Genomic DNA, 18,823 nt, shown 5'->3' on the forward strand with positions numbered 1-18,823 from the left:
AGAGCAGCAAAAGCTCGCTTGGCCAACTCCTATTATTTCCCACTTGTGGTTGTTCTATCTGGTGCATAGAACTTTACATTCACACCAATAACAAAGGAAGGGCTTATTAGCTTTGATGACAGAGTCTAAGTTTACCCTGCGAACTTGGTTTGTGCTCTCTGGCACACTAATTAGGGATAAATGTAGGCCGGCTACTCTGAACAGCAGCAGTAGTGGGTGGAGGTGGGCCAGACTAGAGATGGCCCTTCCCAAAGCCCGACCACTAGACTTCACTCGGATCAGCAGCCAGAACGAGGCCATGCTGGGAATATTTTCACCAAGGACACTGGGAAATGCTGGGCCCCGAGCTTCCCCCCACTCCCCAAGAGCCCGCTTTTAGACATCAGGCAGCCGCCAAAGCCAGCTCTCCACTGGAAAGCACCCTCTGCAAGTTGTCCAGTCGCACTGAAGTGCGAGCCCCTCTGCACACGGCAGGCTGGAGAGAGACGGGCGCTTCCCCCCCACACCAGCCTGACCCAGGTCCCTCGAGTTTCCCCTGGGGAGAAAGTCCTAGGCTAACCAGCCTTCCAATCCCCTGCACCTTCATCTCTCCACCTTAAGCCAAAAGAGCCCTTTCTCCCTGGACTCTCTTCATTTGCAATGAATCGTCACTTCAGCTCCTTGGTCAAGAGAAGACTAAAACCCACCCCATCAAGCTCCTATTTCTGCAGAAACACTGGAGACCCCCGACCTGGGCAGCGCCTCTCCCCAACACGGGGCAGCAGCGCTCCTTCGCTGGCCATCTCTAATGCTGGAACTTCGGGGCATCTTCCTGCTGAGTCCAGAGGAGAAGTGGCAGGAAGTGGCTGCTGGCTGGTGGCAGGATCCATGACACACTGAACTAATCGCCCCCTCTAGAGCGGCAGAGATGCCGGAGCCGGAGCCGCCTAAGTGAATCAATTTCACCCCAGGGCACTAAGAGGTCTAGATGTTTCCGCCCGCGGCTGAGACACTGCAGCGAAGCTCCAGCTCTGCCCTGCTGCCTGGGCACAGGCCAGCTGCCTTGCAGGATTGCTTAGAGGCGGGAGGTCACCGAGTCCTAGTGACATGAAACACCTCCCAGGGTCCTTCTTTCCCCAGCCCTGGCATCTAGACAAACCATTCCCCAGACACGTCTTTGCTTTGACCATCTTGGTCAAAAACATGGGACGAGAACAAGTCATAACTCTAACTTACGTCACAGGACCGTGGCTTGTGTCACAATCATGTGGTGACTTCGTGGACCTTTGATTGTTGCACTGCATTTCTGATCATTTATTTCTGCCAGTAAATGTCCCCCACCTGAGAGAAGCAAGAGACACTCTCATCTCCATACCCCTCTATCTGTGCTGACCTAAGGTCACACTAAAACACACTCGTTTTGGCAGAAAGGTCAGCAGACGGAAGGGCACTGTCGATTAAAGAATTCTCGACTCGTTTGATCGTGAAAACCTGCCATCTAATAGGACTAGCAGCTCTCAGAGATTTATTTTTTGTTAAGAACTCTGTTTTTTCCAAACCTTTTCAGGACGAAAGTATAAATGAATGAGAAATGTATAAATTCAATTTTGCTTAAAGGGGGCAGAAGGGGTTTCAAGATTAAGAGAACAAATGCTTGGAGCAAAACATGATTTGAGTTTTATTGAACCAAGAAGACTGAAAAAAAAATATCTGGAGCCTTCAGAAAATCTTTATCACAGCTCAGCTAAGCACTCCCGGGACGCGTTGTTAAGTTTATAAAATTCAGAGCGGATGAGTTGTGTGCGCGCTGCAAGGGTCTAAGTGGCCTCAGCTGGAAGGATCTGAGCCTTAAGGTTTAAGGACGGAAAGACTTTTCCCCTCTGCCTCATGCAGGTACCAACAAAGATCTTCACCCCAATTGTATGAGGGGATGCTGTCAATCAAAATGGTGCTGACCTCCCCAGAGCAAACCCACCATGTTGAAGGGGAAGGAGGTGACATTTCTGAATGCCAGCAATCCATCACTGACATAGTTTTAATGTAAACACCATAGTTCAGGCAACGCTGAACCACTGGTCATACTGGAAATGTGATTCCAAGAGGAAGCACAGCATTCTGTGCTTTTATGGACATTGTGTCATGTAAATAATATGCAGCTCTTCCCAATTTCCTTTGAGTACAGCTTTAGTAATCTCCCACAAGTTTTAATATGTTGTATTTTCATTGTCCTGTAGTTCCCAAGACTTTCTAATTTCCATGAGCTGTTGTTTTGATGCATGAGTTACTTAGAAATTAGATCTAAATTGCTTGATTTCTCACATTAGAGGATTTTCTGGTTTTCTTTTTTTGCTATTGATATCTTGATTAATTTCAGCCTGGGTAGAAAATATTCTGAAACTCCAACTCTTCAAACTTTATTGAGACTGCCTGAGTGCAGGGGGCAAGCTTCATCTCAGCTACTCTGGAAACTGAGGCAGGAGGCTCATTGGCAGTTCAAGACCAACTCTGTTTTAAAATAAAAAATTAAAAGGGCTGGGGATGTGGCTCAGTAGTAGAGTGCCCCTGGTTCAATTCCCAGTACCAATAATAATAATAATATTTGTTTTGCAAAACATAGAGGCTGACTGACTGTGCCTCAGGAAATGATCAATTTTTGGTAAATATTCTACATGCACTTGGAAAACAATGTGAAGTGGTCTATGATTGTTGGGTAAAGAGCTCTCTATAGGTCAGTGGGGCCAAGTTCATTGTTAGCTCAGACCTTCTGTGTTGATATTGATTTTTTTATAGTCTGCTTGTTTTATCAATTGCATTAAGGGGTGTTTTCAAATCTCTAATGTGATTGTGAAGATGTTATTTCTTCAGTCCCGTCAGTCTTTGCTTTACAGGCATTCAGAAGCTGGGTTGCAGTGTGTGCTGATTCACGGTTGCTGTATCTCCCAACTGAGGGAGCCTTTCACAACAGGAAGCCCCTCCCCATCTTTACCAAAGCTTCTCAACTTGACTTCTCCTTCATCCGCTGTGCACATGGCCATGCTGGCTTTTCTGGATTCAGGCTTGCAGGGCACCAAGGCCTGATCTTTTTTTTTTTTTTTTTTTAAAGAGAGAGAAAATTTCGATATTTATTTTTCAGTTTTCAGTGGACACAACATCTTTGTTTGTATGTGGTGCTGAGGATCGAACCCGGGCCGATCGTGCCAGGCGAGCGTGCTACCGCTTGAGCCACATCCCCAGCCCAGAAGGACTGATCTTTTCCAGCAGTTTCTCTTACCTTGTCTGGGCTGACACGTAGCAAGTAGTTAGGGTTTTATCTGACGCGTGGTGTCCTGTGTTGGAGATTTCCTATTTCTCTTTGGACATTAGCAGTTTAGCGGTTGCTTTTCCCTGTGATTTTCTTGGGGTTTAACCTGCTTGGGGTTTGTAGTGCTTATTGAATCTGTGGCCTCATATATTTCATCCATTTATAAAACTTTCATTTATGATCTCTATCACTCTTTATAATCATTCCTCCCTTTGGGGACTGCAATTATATGTCAGAAATTTTCATTGCATTCCATATATCACTTATGCTCTTACCTGTATTTTCCATTCTTTTCTCTCTCTCTCTCTCTCTCTCTCTCTCTCTCTCTCTCTCTCTCTCTCTGCATCAGTCTGTATGTTTTTCTATTGCTCCATCTACCAAATTCTCTCTTCCCCCATGTCTAACCTGCTGTTAAATTGGTCTATTTAGTTGGTAAATTGGGGTAATATATTTTTCAATTCTAAAATGTTGAATTGCCTTTTAATATACCCTGGTTCTCTGGTGGAATTTTCCAGCCTCTTTACCTATTTTCTCAAGGATATGTTCACCGTATTTTAAAGTCCATGCCCGATTGTGCCAGTCAGAGCCTGGATCACCTGTAGATCAATATTCTATTGTAGAAAATATTCTATTTTCTTCCTCTTGCCCCATCTCTTAACATGCCTGGCAAGTTTGCATTGAATGGTGGATAGTAGAATTAAAAAATGTGTCAACTATGTGGTTGAGTCTTCAACTTCTGGAAGGTGCTGGGGTGAAGGAAGATCCACTTGTTTGGGCAGGAGCTTCACTATTGGCCCTCCAATACCTTCACACTGATGGCTGAGACCCTCTCTCCTAGCTGTTCTCGGTAGAGTTCAGCTCTGCTGCAAGAGAGCTCACTGTTCAGGGGTCTTTCAGCTTCTGCACCTTTGCATGTGCTGTTCCCTTGTCCCTCTTCCTTCAAGACTCAATGGCTTCTCCCCTCCCCTGAAGCCTTCTCTGGCGGCATCCCTCCCCTCCAGTTCCATGCCACCCCAGTGGCATTGATTAGGAGCTTCTCCCCTCTGCTTCCAGTTCTTGAGCTTATCCACACTGCATTTGAATGACTTGCTGATGAAGAGTTTGAGGCCAGCAGCCCAGAGCACCCCCCTCCCAGGGATGTTATATTTGGCATACACTTCGTGTATTAAATGCTAAGTGCATTGATCACATCTAAGAACTAGGAAGAACAATCTTTTACTTATGACATCTTTCGGAAAGTCTAGACTCACTGGGCTCACCCCCTCTCAAGGGGCAACTGCTCTCCAGTCCTCAGTCCTGCCACTCTGTCTGTCCACCCATCACTGTACTCATCCAAACCCCCTGCCAATCCCAACTGGCATTTGTGTTTGCAACCCTGGTCTATGTGTGGGCCTCCCCCCAGTTCAAGAATTATACATGTTAGACCTTGTGTTCTTTCACCCCTTTCTCAGTACCTACCACATGCCTGAGGTGCTGAAAAAGTCAGTCCATATTTGTAAACTTTTCTCTATCAAAATACTACCTAAGCACTTCACCCAGGGCAGTGAAGCTTCTCTAAAATAGTCTCACCATGGATACTTGACATGATGCATGTTAAAAACCACAGGACTGTGTGACCCAGGGTGGGTGGACCCTAATGTTAAACCGTGGACTTCCATTAGCATGATCTTGTTGACATTGGCTCATCAAATATTACAAATACACCACCCCAATTTCAGATGTTCATAATAGGAGACCCTGGGGTAGGGGGTGTATAGGGCTGCTCTGTAATTTCTGTGCCATTTTTCTGTAAACCTAGTATTGCTCTAAAAATATAGTCTATTAGTACAAATCCATTAATGAATGTATACAAATACCTCTGACCAGAGTAATCAAACTAAATCTAACAAAATAAGTCTCTCCCATGGCATGCAAATCAGAAGACATGGATACCCAGCCATGCATACTAGCACTTTTAGGAGCAGCAGGGAAATAAACCATCCCTGTTTGGAGTTGTGAGTTGGGGGTGGGTACTAAGACACAGTATATATGGTAGCTGTGCAACCCACACTCTTAGTCAGGGGTGCTGGCAAAACAGGAGGAGGTTCAAATAACAGCTAACAGGAAGAACCAGCTGACCACCAAACAGACCAGAAAAGGTCAACAGGAGGCATCGACTGAACCTACCCAGCTCCCCCAGACCACTGGTGATTCTCCAGGCCTGATGTTTTGTCCTGTGTCTTGTATATGATGTAACAGAGCTTAGGCAGCGTCCGCTCGGCCACACATCTTAATGTGTGACCTCTTCTCTCCAATAGTTGTTCCATCTTCTGCATCTGAGTTACTTCAAACACTTAAGAAGGGATGAGAGAAGCCAAGGCCTGTAGATTGTAAGCTTCAAGGGAGCAGGAAACAGAGTTATTTTCTCATGAATATATACATAGTAGAATGTCCCTGATAAGGAAGTAAATCACCCTGCAAGATATTCAGCTTTGAATCACAATAAGAGGGGGGTAATGGGGGCTTCCTCATGGAGGGAATCTTGTAAGCCACTCCTCCATCCCACACGGGTATTTCCAAGGACCCATCCACATCCGTGCATCCTCTGCCGAGTGCCATCCCATCTCTCTCTGGGCTGCATGGCTGCATGGCTGAGGGCATGGCTGAGGGCATATGCTCCCGGAGCCTGCTGGGAGGTGACTCATGGCTCTTGCCTGTTCTGACCATGGGCGAAGGATGGAGAAGTCAGTCTTGCTCTGCTCCTGAGATGGTGACCCGCTCATTCTCGGAGGGGCAATAAAAATGTGTTTTGTTTTTTCATTGAATGGATTTGGTAAAATGTTTTCTTACTTTTTCCTAGACATCGCCTGGTGGTATTACCAGTATCAGAGAGGTAAAAAAAAAAAAAAAAAAAAAAACACTTTAACTTGCGTACTTTGGTCATATTAGTTGCAAAGGAAGAGCTTCTTGATGAAGCATCTATTGTGCAATTAGTCTTCTCATTCACCCACTTTCTGTGCCCCTTGTAGCAAATTTGACCTGCATAGAAAAAGTTGGGAATGTTCTTTTAGAGATAAGTCCTAGGAAAGGCTTTGCTTCTCCTTAGAAACTGACATTTTCTTTTCATGAGCAACATGTCATACATAAAACTCAGAGCTAATTTGTGGCTGGAGTGTAGTAACTGCGTAGGACAAATGGCCTGAATTTCTGTGTTCTCTTTTCCCTTCTTGTCAACATTTCCTGAGGTAGTTTTTCTCTATTTTACTACATTTATTTCTTATGATCAGCTTCAAGTTCTAGGGCAACAAAGTGGATGTGTTGAAATAGACTGTGGGGGAGGGGATATGCAGACAGAGGGTGGGATAAGGAGGTTCAGACCTGAGAACCCAAACTCATTCGTCCCCAGGGCTAGGCAGGTAGCTTCAGTGGATTAAAAGAGGCAGCACTGAACCAGAGGGAGCCCAGAGGCTCCGTCTGCCCAGATGAGACAGTCTCTGCCCAGCTCCAGTGGACAGTGACCTGGCAAATCTGAGACCTAAGTTGTCAAATAATCACAGTTTTTTTTTTTCAAAAGAAATCAAGAATCCAACCTGACACATGAATCTCTCACTGTAAACATTGGCAACCAATGAAAAGCACATGTTTTACAATGAGACCTCTCCTTGGGCTGGATTCAGCCCACAGGCCACCATTTGCAACCTCAAAATAAGGGGTGGGCATAAAGTCCAACCCAGACACCCCTCCCTAGAGAAGCAACCTTCAGCCCCAGGGGAAGGAGGCAGCCAGGATCTTTGGTCATAGCCGTGTTCAGGAGTCTCACAAGAAACATCTCACCGGGGAGAAGACCGTAGCCGCACAGTCTGAGGGTCTAACTTACACACAGGCGTGGAGCTTATTAGGAACAGGACTACCTCAGGCTGGTTAAAACCAGCTTGAAATTTTCACTGGAAGGAAGTAGAAGCCACTGTGGGGACCCGTAGCCCCAACAAAAGAGCTGGGACTGTCTGGATTTGGGGTCCAGCTCTGTCACATTTTGCCTATGTGACCTAGGACACAGATATAAACTAGTTAGTGACAGAGCTTGTAAGACATATTTGCTAGAATATTTGCTAGCATGGGCCCCGTGTGTTTTAAAGACACAGAAACTCAGGAAGGTGTAGGCAAACAATGCAGAGTTTGCTGTCTCTTAATCTGAGAGGGTCTAATGCTCTCATCCTACTCTCAGAATAGCCCGAAACCCTGAGTCATGGACTATTCTGTGTGGGAATCTGTGCAGCACCCTCTGGTGGGTTATTCCATCTCGTAATTACCCCCAGTGGGAGAGGTTATCACTTGGTGAGTCACTCAGACAGAAAATCACCTGAACCGATTGGGTAATTGTCTTCTAAGTCCCACATGGGAAGGGTGGGGGACCTTCCCTCCCCCACCCAACACCAAGTTGCATAAAAACCTTTGAACAAAGAGAAGGCGTTCAAATTGATTCTCGTTAGGGAGTCATTTCCACAGGATTAAATCTCTGATTTAAGTTCCTAACATCCACAAGCAATTCCCCAGCCTCTGGAACCCCCAAAATGTGAATTCCATTTTGTCCCTGCTCTTTTCAGACAGAAAAATCAAATAACAATGATTTGTTAAAGCAAATGAAAGCAAAAGCTCGGTGAGCACTATCCAAACACCCAGATGGGACTGAGACTGGATCTGTTGCTTATGGAAATTGATCCTGCCGTGCAGATGGCAGGCAAATCATTTATTAATAACTTCCGGTTCCACCTTAATGAAGTGGGTCCAGTCGTTGATGTTTCAATAATTACTTAGTGCATTTTTAATAAAGATGATAGGAAGCAAGTAACATTTCTGAATCGGATTCTTTCTAACTTTTGCAAAGAGATTTCCCTGAGCTAGGAAAGAATTTGGTCCCATGAAGAATAAGGAATGAGACCCCACTGCAAAAAAGAGTTTCATGCTTTTGGATAAGTGAAAACTCAACAGGTAGACTTGATACCTTCAAAACTGCATCTTTTTTTCTAAAAATTCCTTATTTATATTTTAATTTGATTTTTGCTGCTTCCCCTTCCTTTACTGGGCCCATGCTGACAGCAAAGGGTAATAAGAGGGATACTAAAACCTCTGTGGCCTCTTCTAAAGTTTCTTTGGAATATATGCACAGGTTTTTTTTTAAAAAAAAATTAAAGAATATATGCACAGTTAAATATATGTGCATTTTTACGAAAGGCCTATTAGATCTAATTTTTGGAGATTTAAACCAATATTTGATTTCTGTTTTCAAATGAGTTTAAAATATACATAAAATATATGTAAGCATCCTAGATTAGACTTATGTGGATTTTTTTCATTTTCTCTTTTTTTTCCTTCTATTTCCTGAGAATCAGCCCTTTCATTTACATAGAAATGCTCCAGTGTTTAGATAATTGCTACTTATCTCATTAGCTACAAACATAACATTAAAGGCTCTGCAAGAATTATGAAGAAATGGGCCACTTGCCACTACATTGTATAAACAGAGTGCCTTATTTATATTGGATCATCTGCCTCACTCCCAAAAGGATAAGGTGATATGTGTTGTTGCCCAGCACATAAGAAAAGATATCAATTAGGAATTGTTACCAAGTTATTGTAGTCTTATCCCTTACCTTTGGGGATATGTACAAAATGCAAACTTCCTTTGATGGATTCCTTTCTCACTGGAATCAAAATCTGAAAAGGGAAAGTAACAATTGCAGAGCTAATCTGTCACAAAGAGATCAACCCTGATGAGAGAAGTGCATAGAATTTAAAGCACCTGCTCAGCCCTTTCTCCCACAGGGACCATCAGCCTCTCACGGGTATGACGATGACATGATGTGTGTGTTCCAGACGCCCATCCATCTCTTTGCTAGTTTTGCAAGTTCAGATTTACAGTTGTTCACTCCATGGGTCTGATGATGTCTGTCTGCGTGACATGGGTAGGCATGGAAGGTCAAGTGGTTATTGGTTCTTGATTGGAATAAATTTATTGAAAGTATTCCAGCAGAGCCCAAAGGAAAAGAGTCACTTATGCCTCTGATAATAAAGCATCTCGAAGGTTCCACTAATTCATGAGTGTTGTGATCCTTCAATGCAAAGTGGACAAATTGCTGGCTTTACTGGGCACTTTCTAAACAGCTAGTGCAACACTGTTACCACATGTAGTACCCTCTAAGGAAGAGCAAAAGCAACTCTCAATAGTTTGGGGCCCTTCAAATGCTACCAGAGCTTTTATTTATACAAAGTAGCTCTTATTGAAGTCATTTTCCTAGTACTTAAGAATATCTTGCAGATACTATGAAACAATACCATGTAAAATGCAGATTTTTAAATTAGCATGAAACAGTCCACAATTAGAACTTTCGACTAAGTCATGCTAGTCTTCCTGCAGGTGTCCCATGCCGGGAGACTTCAGTTTTCTCTATAGATTTGCTCCTTTTGCTGATGGGAGAGTGTTTGTCCTTCTGCCGGCTTACCTGTGTCTGCAGATTCGGAAGGTCCAGTGGGCAGCAATTTGAATATGCTATAAGAGTGTTTGGAAAGGAAGGAAATCGGTTCCACAACCACCCTCCTTTCCCTACCTCCCTGTCACAGCTGACACTCCCTCCCTTTTGACATCTGTCACACCTAGAGTCACAGAGTAGACAGATGGTGAGACAGACAGTACTGGTCAGGGAAGTGGGGTTCCGGGTGGACCCCAACCCGCCACCCACCTATGTCCCACACCATGACCTCCATCTTTGGACAATCCAGACTGTGGCCTGACAAGAGTGGCCTCTGAGATCATGCTCCAATGCCGTCCCCTCTGGTTCCAGACAAAATTGAAGATGAGCTGGAGATGACCATGGTGTGCCACCGGCCTGAAGGACTGGAACAGCTCGAGGCCCAGACCAACTTCACCAAGAGGGAGCTGCAAGTGCTCTACCGAGGCTTCAAAAACGTAAGATGGGGCAGGCACGCGGGCTCTGCATGGGCTGAATCCTCCCGATGTCATGGGAGCCCCCAAGGGAGTGTCCCGGATTTGTGGTTGTGCAAGGGAGGCCACCAGGGCAAAGGGGGCACAAGATCAGCTCCAGGCGAGGGCAGTTAGCTGGCGGCACAGAAACTCCACAGGGTGGCGCCACCGTGGGAGACTGCCCTGTCCTGAGCCAGCCTCAGCTGCAGGTATTCACAATTGGTGCAATTGAGCTCGCTCACTTAGCTAATCAAGCTCACACGGGCTGATGTGTCAGCCTGAATGTCCCAGAATTCGTGGACCATGAAATACAGACTGATAGTGGAACCAGACACCCCTCTCCTCTTGCTGGAACCTCTTCCTGTGAGCTACACAGGAAGCCAAGGGGTAATTGGGGGTGGAGTCAGGGGCAGGGAGTTAGTAGTAGCTACATTAACACATCCTGCCATCTCGGGGAAGTAAGTATCAAGAGTTCTCAGGGTCCATCCTGGATACTGGTTTTATTTTATTTTGTGGGGTTTTTTTTTAAGCTTAAATCTCAATGCAAACTTCTTCCCAAATCCTGGGGTGGATTGAGTTAGAGGAAGGTGCTCCTGTCACCCTCCTCCAGGTGCAGCCTACAGGCAGAACTTGGTCAATTCCAAACTGACCACAGTCTCAGTGTTCCCAAGGCTGTTAGGGATTCCCATACCTCCTGAAGGTATCTGACAATCCTGGGGCACCTCCCCTCCTACTGAGCTCTGGTTGTGCCTGTCCTATACCTGGCTTGCTGCCCTTGGGCCTCTTCCTTGTGATCTTGAAGAGGCAGCTGGATGGCAGCAGATGGCACAGTGTCCAGAACAGAGGGGAATCAACATGGGTTGGCATCGACCGTGGTTCCGTGCCACTTCATACATTAAGTTTACAGTTCTCAAATATGTCAATGAAGTTGACATGAAAATAGGTTGGAAATCATAATCTTGAACTTATGTGTTATTATATTAATATTACAATTATTATGTTCTGATTTTAATATTATAAGATATAGCATACACTATGTTAAGTTTTTATAGATGGTCCACGTCGAGACGATGGGTTAAACTGCCCAACAACCTTGTTGGGAAAATTGGCCCCCTTTCTACAGGTCAAGATGTTGGGGATCAGAGACTGACATGACCCTAGTCACAAAGCTTAGAAATGCTTTAACCCGGATCCAAAACCAGGTTGTTTAACTCTGAAGCCCCATTTCTTTCCCCTGTGTGGCATCCATTCTCAGATGACATCTCATCATTTTGCAAAGCAGATTTGGTCCTAAGGTGGGATTATGTCCCAGTTACCCGCCTGAGAGACACAGAAATGCATGGGTGCTATGCAGGGCTGCCCACCAGGGATCAGAGGAACCTGGACCCCAAGGGTGGGTCCAGGCTCCTCTCCTGGGCAGACCCCCAGACATGTCCCACTGACTCTCTCCCTTCACCCAGGAGTGCCCCAGTGGCGTGGTCAATGAAGAGACCTTCAAGCAGATCTATGCCCAGTTCTTTCCTCATGGAGGTGAGTCTGACCTTGACCAAGGCCCTCTCAGCTCCCTCTCTAGTCGGCACCGGCCCTTCCTCCAAGTCCACCCTCCTTTCCTGTCTCCTCCTTATTAAAGCTGTGGGGTTCTGTAAAGCGTCAACAGAAAAGAACACTGAAAGGACCCACTCCAGGAGGGGAGGGAGGTGGGTGGTGTCCCTCAGAGGTCTCCTGGCAGCTCCGGAAAGCAGGTATTGTGACCCCAGAAGGAACAAGCGAGTTTCAGAGACCCTGGGCATGTTACCAGGACCACGCCTTAGTGCATGGCAGACAGGGGGATCCCAGAAGTGCCTGGGGCCAAGCTTTCCACACCGGCTCCTCCAGGGGGCCAGACTCTTTCTGAGACCAGCCAGAAGTTTGGGAAAGAAGTTTAGCAACTGCTAGAAACTATAAAATAGACGAGTCCACCAAGATACGGACAGCACAAAGTCATGCTTATGAAGTTGCATAGCAAGGGTACTGGACCCCCAGCACCTGCTCCATCACCTACCTGATCCTTAGGGACAGCTCTGGCCCCAGGGACCTAGGGCCACATTAGCGGCCCCTCCTGAGACTTTCGTGTGTCATATGCCACCTTGCATTCTGTCCCCAGGAGCCATCTCCTGCAGAATCCTGTTCCTGGATCTAGACAATACAGAGATCCAAGTCCCAAACACGTTACAGGCCCTGCTGATCATGGGCCTCCTCAGCAGCAGATGGTGCTTCCCTAGGTGCCCAGCACAGGCCCCAACCCAAGTTGAGGGAAAGCAGCTTTGTCTCACGCAGGCCCCAGAACCGGTTTCTTGACCTCTGTTGAGGTGTCTTTGTTAGGTTTCGCTGGGTGGCAGGTGGGGCTTTAGTTTAACATACTTCTTCAAAAATGTCAAGACATAGGTCTTACTACATGGATGTCCAGAGATGGGAAAGGGAAGCTCAGAGAGGTTGCTTTAGATGCCTCCAGACACACAGCTCTGTTGTAACAGAGCTGCCACCCAAGCCAGGTCTCTGCTCCTGAGCAAAGGCTCATTCGGTAGCACCACATGGCTGCTCAGACCCTCACGCAGTCACCAGCCAGCCAGCCAGCCAGCCACCAGAGGCTACATGCACAGGGAGGCCAGAATCATCCCAAGATGGCTAGAGGAGGAGCAAGGGCATGTCCCACTGTTTACTAGAACTACCCACCTGAACCCCAGGGGTTGAGCCAGTGGGCTTCAGCCTACCAGTCTCTCCTTTCGGTTGCCCTCTCCTTCTGGCCAAAACCCTGCCTCTGTGTTTAAAGCCCCCTCCCCCATGCGGAGCCTCAGCTCCTCACCTGCCCCCTCTCTGCCTGCAGATGCCAGCACCTACGCCCATTACCTCTTCAACGCCTTCGACACCACTCAGGCGGGCTCCGTGAAGTTCGAGGTATGCTAGTCTCTTGGGTACATTCTGGGAGTCCCCTGCTTCCTGTTGCCTCTCCCTCTAAGTCACAGGGTCCTGGGGGGAATGGGTCACATCAGGGAAAGCTCTCAGTCAAAACAAAGAAACTTTATGCATGTGATGAACATTTCCTAAAGAGAGAGAGAAGCAACTCTCCCCACTCTCCAGGTCCTCGGGGACTCGGGGTCTGAGCCCGACAAGTTTAAGCATTCACTTGTCCGCTGACCAGGGCTGCCTCTGGACTCAGCGTTGTGCATTGGTCATCTGGTGGAATCCTCACGATACCCCTTCAGTGCTGAGTTGCTTCCTGTCATTTTCCTGATGAGGAAAATAAGGCAAAGGCAGGCTGAGCAGCTCTACCAAGGTTGGAGAGCTAGCAGGTTGGCAGAGGCGGGCGGGAACATGGGCAGCCATACTCCCCATCCATAGTCCCCACCGGGAGCTGCCAGAGCATGACAAGCACAGGACTGCAAACCTGGGGTCAGTCTGGAATGGAGGTGGCTTACTTAACTGCCTGGGGGTGACTCACAATGCAGAGCTCCGTTCTCCCCCAAGGGGCACCTTCCTCACAGGGCGCAGCGTGGGCAGTGCCCAGAGGGAGCTCCTCAGCCAGCTTGGCCATAACCTTTGGGCACACCAGACGGGAGGGAGAGACGTCATTCTATAAAAGCCCCACGGAGTCTGACCCACAGAGCCGGCTGCCCACCCAGCAGCTTGGTGGCTCACTCACTCCTGTCTCTTCTGCTTCAGGACTTTGTAACTGCTCTGTCGATTTTACTGAGAGGAACTGTCCATGAGAAACTAAGGTGGACATTTAATTTGTATGACATCAATAAAGATGGATACATAAACAAAGAGGTAAGTGAGCTGAGAGCAGGGGCTGACGGGGACAATGGAGGTGCCAAGAGACTAGGAAGCAACCCCCAGCCATGAGGATGAAATTATCTGAATGATGCGGCAGATCCACTTTGGGGCCACAGAGCTGGTCCCAGAAAAATGAACAAGGTGTCTTTGACTACCCCCACTGCTGGCCCTGCCCTGTTCCCAGGTGCTGGAGAGAGGATTCGGCAGCCTCCTGTGTCCTGGGCCACACAGATTTGGTGCACACCACCCACGATTTGTTTTAGTGAAGGCCTCCTCCTTATAGGGGACCTGCAATTTTAGCCAGTTAGCAGCCACACATTAGAGCCCAAAGCTGAAATGGTGGAATGACAGGCAGTCCCTAAAGAGAAAAGAGATTTTTAAAGAAGAGGGGACTACCATGGGATCGCCCCAGCATAGCGTCACCTAAATAAAGCCAGAGAAAGGAAGAAGGGAGGTGTCACTGTCTTTAAAGAAATCAAGCCAATCAATCCTGGAATCATTGATTGACACTTAGAATCTCAATACGCGTTCAGCTGATGAGATGCTCACAGGCCTGTCTGAAAACTCACTGTGATTGATGTCTGCTTGAGTTGAGCATCCGAGGCATCCCATTTGCTGAGCTCCTATGAGCCAGGCATGCTGCCCAGAGGTTGGACATCCTCTCTGACCTTCACCTCAGCCCTGCCAGGTTCTCTTGGTACGGAGAGAACACTGATGCTCAGAAGGTTTCCTTAACTTCATTCCTCATTCATTCTGTCTCGTGCTGCTCAACACCTGTGTGAGGGTTCCCAGGCGTTCTAGGTGCTGGAGAGAAAGAGGCAAACCATCAGACCCGGCTTGCTCCCACAGAGCAGCATGGAGGAGGGACAGTAAACAGGCCAAATGCAGACAGATAGGTAGATGTCTTAGCAGGGACGGTCGCAAAGGCGACTAAGATGGAGTTGCCACACTGGTGCCAGATATGCAAAAGCCAGGAAAAGTGTTCCTGCAAAAGGAACAGCCACTTGATAGGCTCTGAGGCAAGACAGAGCTCCTTGGAAGACACCTTTAGGGAAGTAGAATTGCAGGGCCAGGGTGCAGCTCAGGGGTGGAGCACTTACCTCGCATGCTTGAGGCCCAGGGATGGGTCCTCAGCACTGAAAAGGTAGGGGGCAAATGGAAATGCAAGCCAGAGACTCGGAGAAAAGGCTTTTAAGTTCTATACCTTGCAAAAGGTTGGTGTCCAAAATATAAAATGTATGTTTATAATTCAATAAGAAGATAACTCAATTAAAAGTAGGTAAAAGAGCTGAACAGATACTTCAGAAAGGAAGATAAGTGAATGGCCAATAAGCCCATGAAAAATTTCTCCATATCTCTGGCCTTCAAAAAATGCAAATTATAACTGTAACAAAATATAATTATACACCCAGCAGAATGGCTGCCATGAAAAAGGCCACTTGCTGGAAGGATGTGGAGCAATAGAAACTCGTGCAGGCTGGTGGGATGTAAGATGACACAGACATGTAGAAAATGTCTCAGCATCTTTGATAAAGTTCAACGTGCAATTAACATAGGATCCGGAAAACCCACCTTCAGAGATTTACTCAAAATATGTAAAAAATATGTAATTCCAAAAGCAGAGCTGTTCATAGCAGCTTTCTTCATAACAGCCCCCAAACAGAAAACAACCCAAATAATGTCTGCTAACCTGGACAATGGATAAACACATTGTGGTGTGTCCATGCAATGGGTTACCACTCGGCAGTAAGAGGAAACCCATGATGTTGCCAGCATCAGTGGCCCTGAGTCCCATGAACCAGTGGATGAAGACAATTCAGTTATACTGTATGATTCCATTTATCTGAAATTCTAGAAAATGCAAGTGACTCCATAGTGACATAAATTTTACCAGTGGTTTTCTGGTGCCAGAGGTTGACAGATACTGCAAAGGGACATGAAAATACTCCATATCTTGGGTATGTGGCAGTGACATGGGTGTATGCATTTTTCAAAACTCATCTAAGGGTACACTTGATGTGGATTAATCTGTTGTAAGAACATTATGCCTCAATAAGTTTGATTTATTTTTTAAAAAGTGTACTATAAGGCAGAAGTGCCCAGGGCTAGGAATAGAAAGTGCTCAAAAAAAATGTGTTGAATGAAAAAGAAAGTCCCATCAAGCAAAAAAGAAAACAAGAGTCCAATATCACTCAAAATATAGATCACAAATTCCAAATGAAATGAATCCTGGTACTCTAAAGAAATTCATATGACTAGAATGAGGTTTATTGCAGGAATAATTCAATAGTAGAGAAAGTCTGTTAAATAATTCATCAGATCAATATATCAGAAGATTAAATGATATGATGCTAAAATCACATTCGATAAAATTTACCATCTATTCTTGATATTTTTAAGAACTGCTAATAAATTAGGAGTACAATACTTCTTCAGCATAAATACCCCAGCATGATACCCAGTTTCATATTTCATAGTGACACTAGAGATTCCCAGTTATAGCAAGAATGAGACAAGAGAACACACAGCTCACCCACACTGTTATTTAACATTCTCTAAAAGTTCTTCAAGTATGATAAGTCAGAAAAAGAAATGAAACATAAATACAGGAGGTTGCAACATCCTTTATTAATGATACTATGTTCTATCTGGAAAACAAAGACAAGAAAATCAACTTAAAATAATAGAACTTAAAGTTATATATATATATATATATATATATATATATATATATATAAAGAACAAAAAGACTTTGGTTGGTCAGTTATAACTACACAGAAAACTGTAACAAAGATATTATAATACAATAGTAAAATTTAAAGCACATAGCTATTTTTCAATATCCATAATTTAGATGATAAAAGGTTTTGGGGGGAAATACAAAAAGGAAAACGTGAATAAGTAGAGAGACACGCCATTTTCTGAAGGCGAGTATGTTATAAAGACAGTAATATTGTAAAGATAGCAATTATTCTCTAATTAACTAAATTTATTTTACTCCTACTCAGAATGAAAGTGCTATTTGGGGAGGAAAATGTGCACAGTTGTTATAGAGTCACATTGGAAAAGTAATCAGATGAGAATAGCAAAGATAATTTTCGAAAAGAAAAATGGTGGCACCAACTCTACCAGATAATTACAGAGCTAAAGCTTTATAACAGGTGCAATGAGGAGAGGAGGGTCAGTGGGCAGAAGAGAACACCAAGTACAAGTGAGAGCTGGGTTTATGACAAAGGGAAAGAATAAAATGATGACTGATAATTAAATTATTCTGGGGAAAGTGGTTAGCTACTTTGACAGTAAACATTCCCACTTATACATCCAAATTAATCATAGATATATATAGTTGATTTTGAACTCTCAAAGAACTAGAAGTCATACACAGACACCTGACCTTGAATGAAAAACACATAAAGTCAAAGTTAGAAGTAATAAAAGAAAACTATTGATAGTTTCACTCTACAAGTCTTTTTCATTCTGTACATCATAAATCATCATAAACAAAGTTGAAAAGCAAATGACAGACTAGCTAAAATATTTACAACCTGTAATCCTAGAAAGGGCTGATATTTCTAGCTAGTCATCTTAACAAAAGCAAGGGTATCCCGTGTTTACCTTTGCATTTCCTTGAAGCAGTATTGAACATGTGGTAGATTTTTTTAAAATATCTCTATGTAAATTAACAATTTTCAAAGTATAGAAAGAGCTCTCACCATCCAATCAGAAATAGATAACACAATGAGTAAAATAACTGAACAAAGTCCACAGGAAATGATGTGAAAAATAATGAATGCCTAACGTTAAAAATCTCACCAAGAAAGTGAAGTCTATTACAACAATGAAAAGCTATTTCTCTCTCAAGTTGCAAAGATGACCTGAAAATTTGTATGCTATTACATTTTTAACTCAGAAAGTAGGTTAATTTGTATGCTATTACATTTTTAACTCAGAAAGTAGCATGGTGTTCTCTCAATACTCCAAGAACCAGTGTCCTTGGAGAAGTGGTTGGTCCCCAGATTGACAGAGAGAAAATACGAGACAATCCTGGATCCCGGAAGGGACATGTTGAAAGGCTACAGGAGTCACTGAAGCAATTTAAGCAGAAAAATGAAAAATGATGATGGGTTATCACCAACAAAATGTAGTAAAAAAAAATGTAGTAAATATGTAGAATATCCATCAGTCCATACTAATACAAATAAAAAATTGAACATACACATAAAATGGGGAGAATTCTGTTTAACTAATGAACACAGAAAGAGTAAAGGGAATACAGAATCAGATTAGACAAACATCACAATAGTAACTTTTGTGGGCAAGATCCACAGACAGACACTAAAACCGAGGAGAAGCCACCACCTCAATCAAGCACTCGAGGTCAACATCGCCAGCAATGAGGCACCAAGACGTAGAGCATTGCTTCTGACCATAAGAAAACCAGGTTCCAAATCAAGATTCACTTTGCCAACTAATTGACCAGTGTTTACATCGACAGTGTCCAGGCCTGAGAAGACTCTGGACACACAACTAGATGCAATGGGGGATCTGCAAATAGAAAGAAGACCTGGGGTAACCAAGGCAATTTGAATAAATTCCACAGTTTAGGTCTTAGCACTATAGCAGGTTAATCTTCTGGTTTTGATCATTTTCCTCTGGTTGGACAAGTTCTTATATTAAGGAATATGTACATGAACTCTGTATTATATTTGTAACTCTTCTGTAAATCTAAAATCATTAATAATAGATTTTTTTTAGAAAAACTCAAGTGCCCT

At 44.7% G+C, this 18,823-nt stretch overlaps 1 protein-coding gene across 5 annotated transcripts in view; it reads left to right on the plus strand.

Annotated features, from left to right (window-relative positions):
• The window catches only part of Kcnip1 (potassium voltage-gated channel interacting protein 1), a 312,467-nt gene that overhangs the window by 287,577 nt on the left and 6,067 nt on the right, over positions 1-18,823 (plus strand). For 4 of the 5 annotated variants that reach the window (XM_005334131.4, XM_005334132.4, XM_040273150.2 and 1 more), the window contains exons 2-5: positions 10,099-10,223; positions 11,699-11,768; positions 13,102-13,172; positions 13,938-14,045. In XM_005334131.4, coding sequence (XP_005334188.1) covers positions 10,099-10,223; positions 11,699-11,768; positions 13,102-13,172; positions 13,938-14,045 — 374 coding nt within the window. Of the gene's footprint in view, positions 1-6,119; positions 6,153-10,098; positions 10,224-11,698; positions 11,769-13,101; positions 13,173-13,937; positions 14,046-18,823 lie in introns of all 5 variants that reach the window. The other variant, XM_005334130.4, reaches the window with a different exon arrangement.

The sequence above is a fragment of the Ictidomys tridecemlineatus genome, chromosome 1, assembly GCF_052094955.1.
Source record: "Ictidomys tridecemlineatus isolate mIctTri1 chromosome 1, mIctTri1.hap1, whole genome shotgun sequence".
NCBI lineage: Eukaryota > Metazoa > Chordata > Mammalia > Rodentia > Sciuridae > Ictidomys > Ictidomys tridecemlineatus.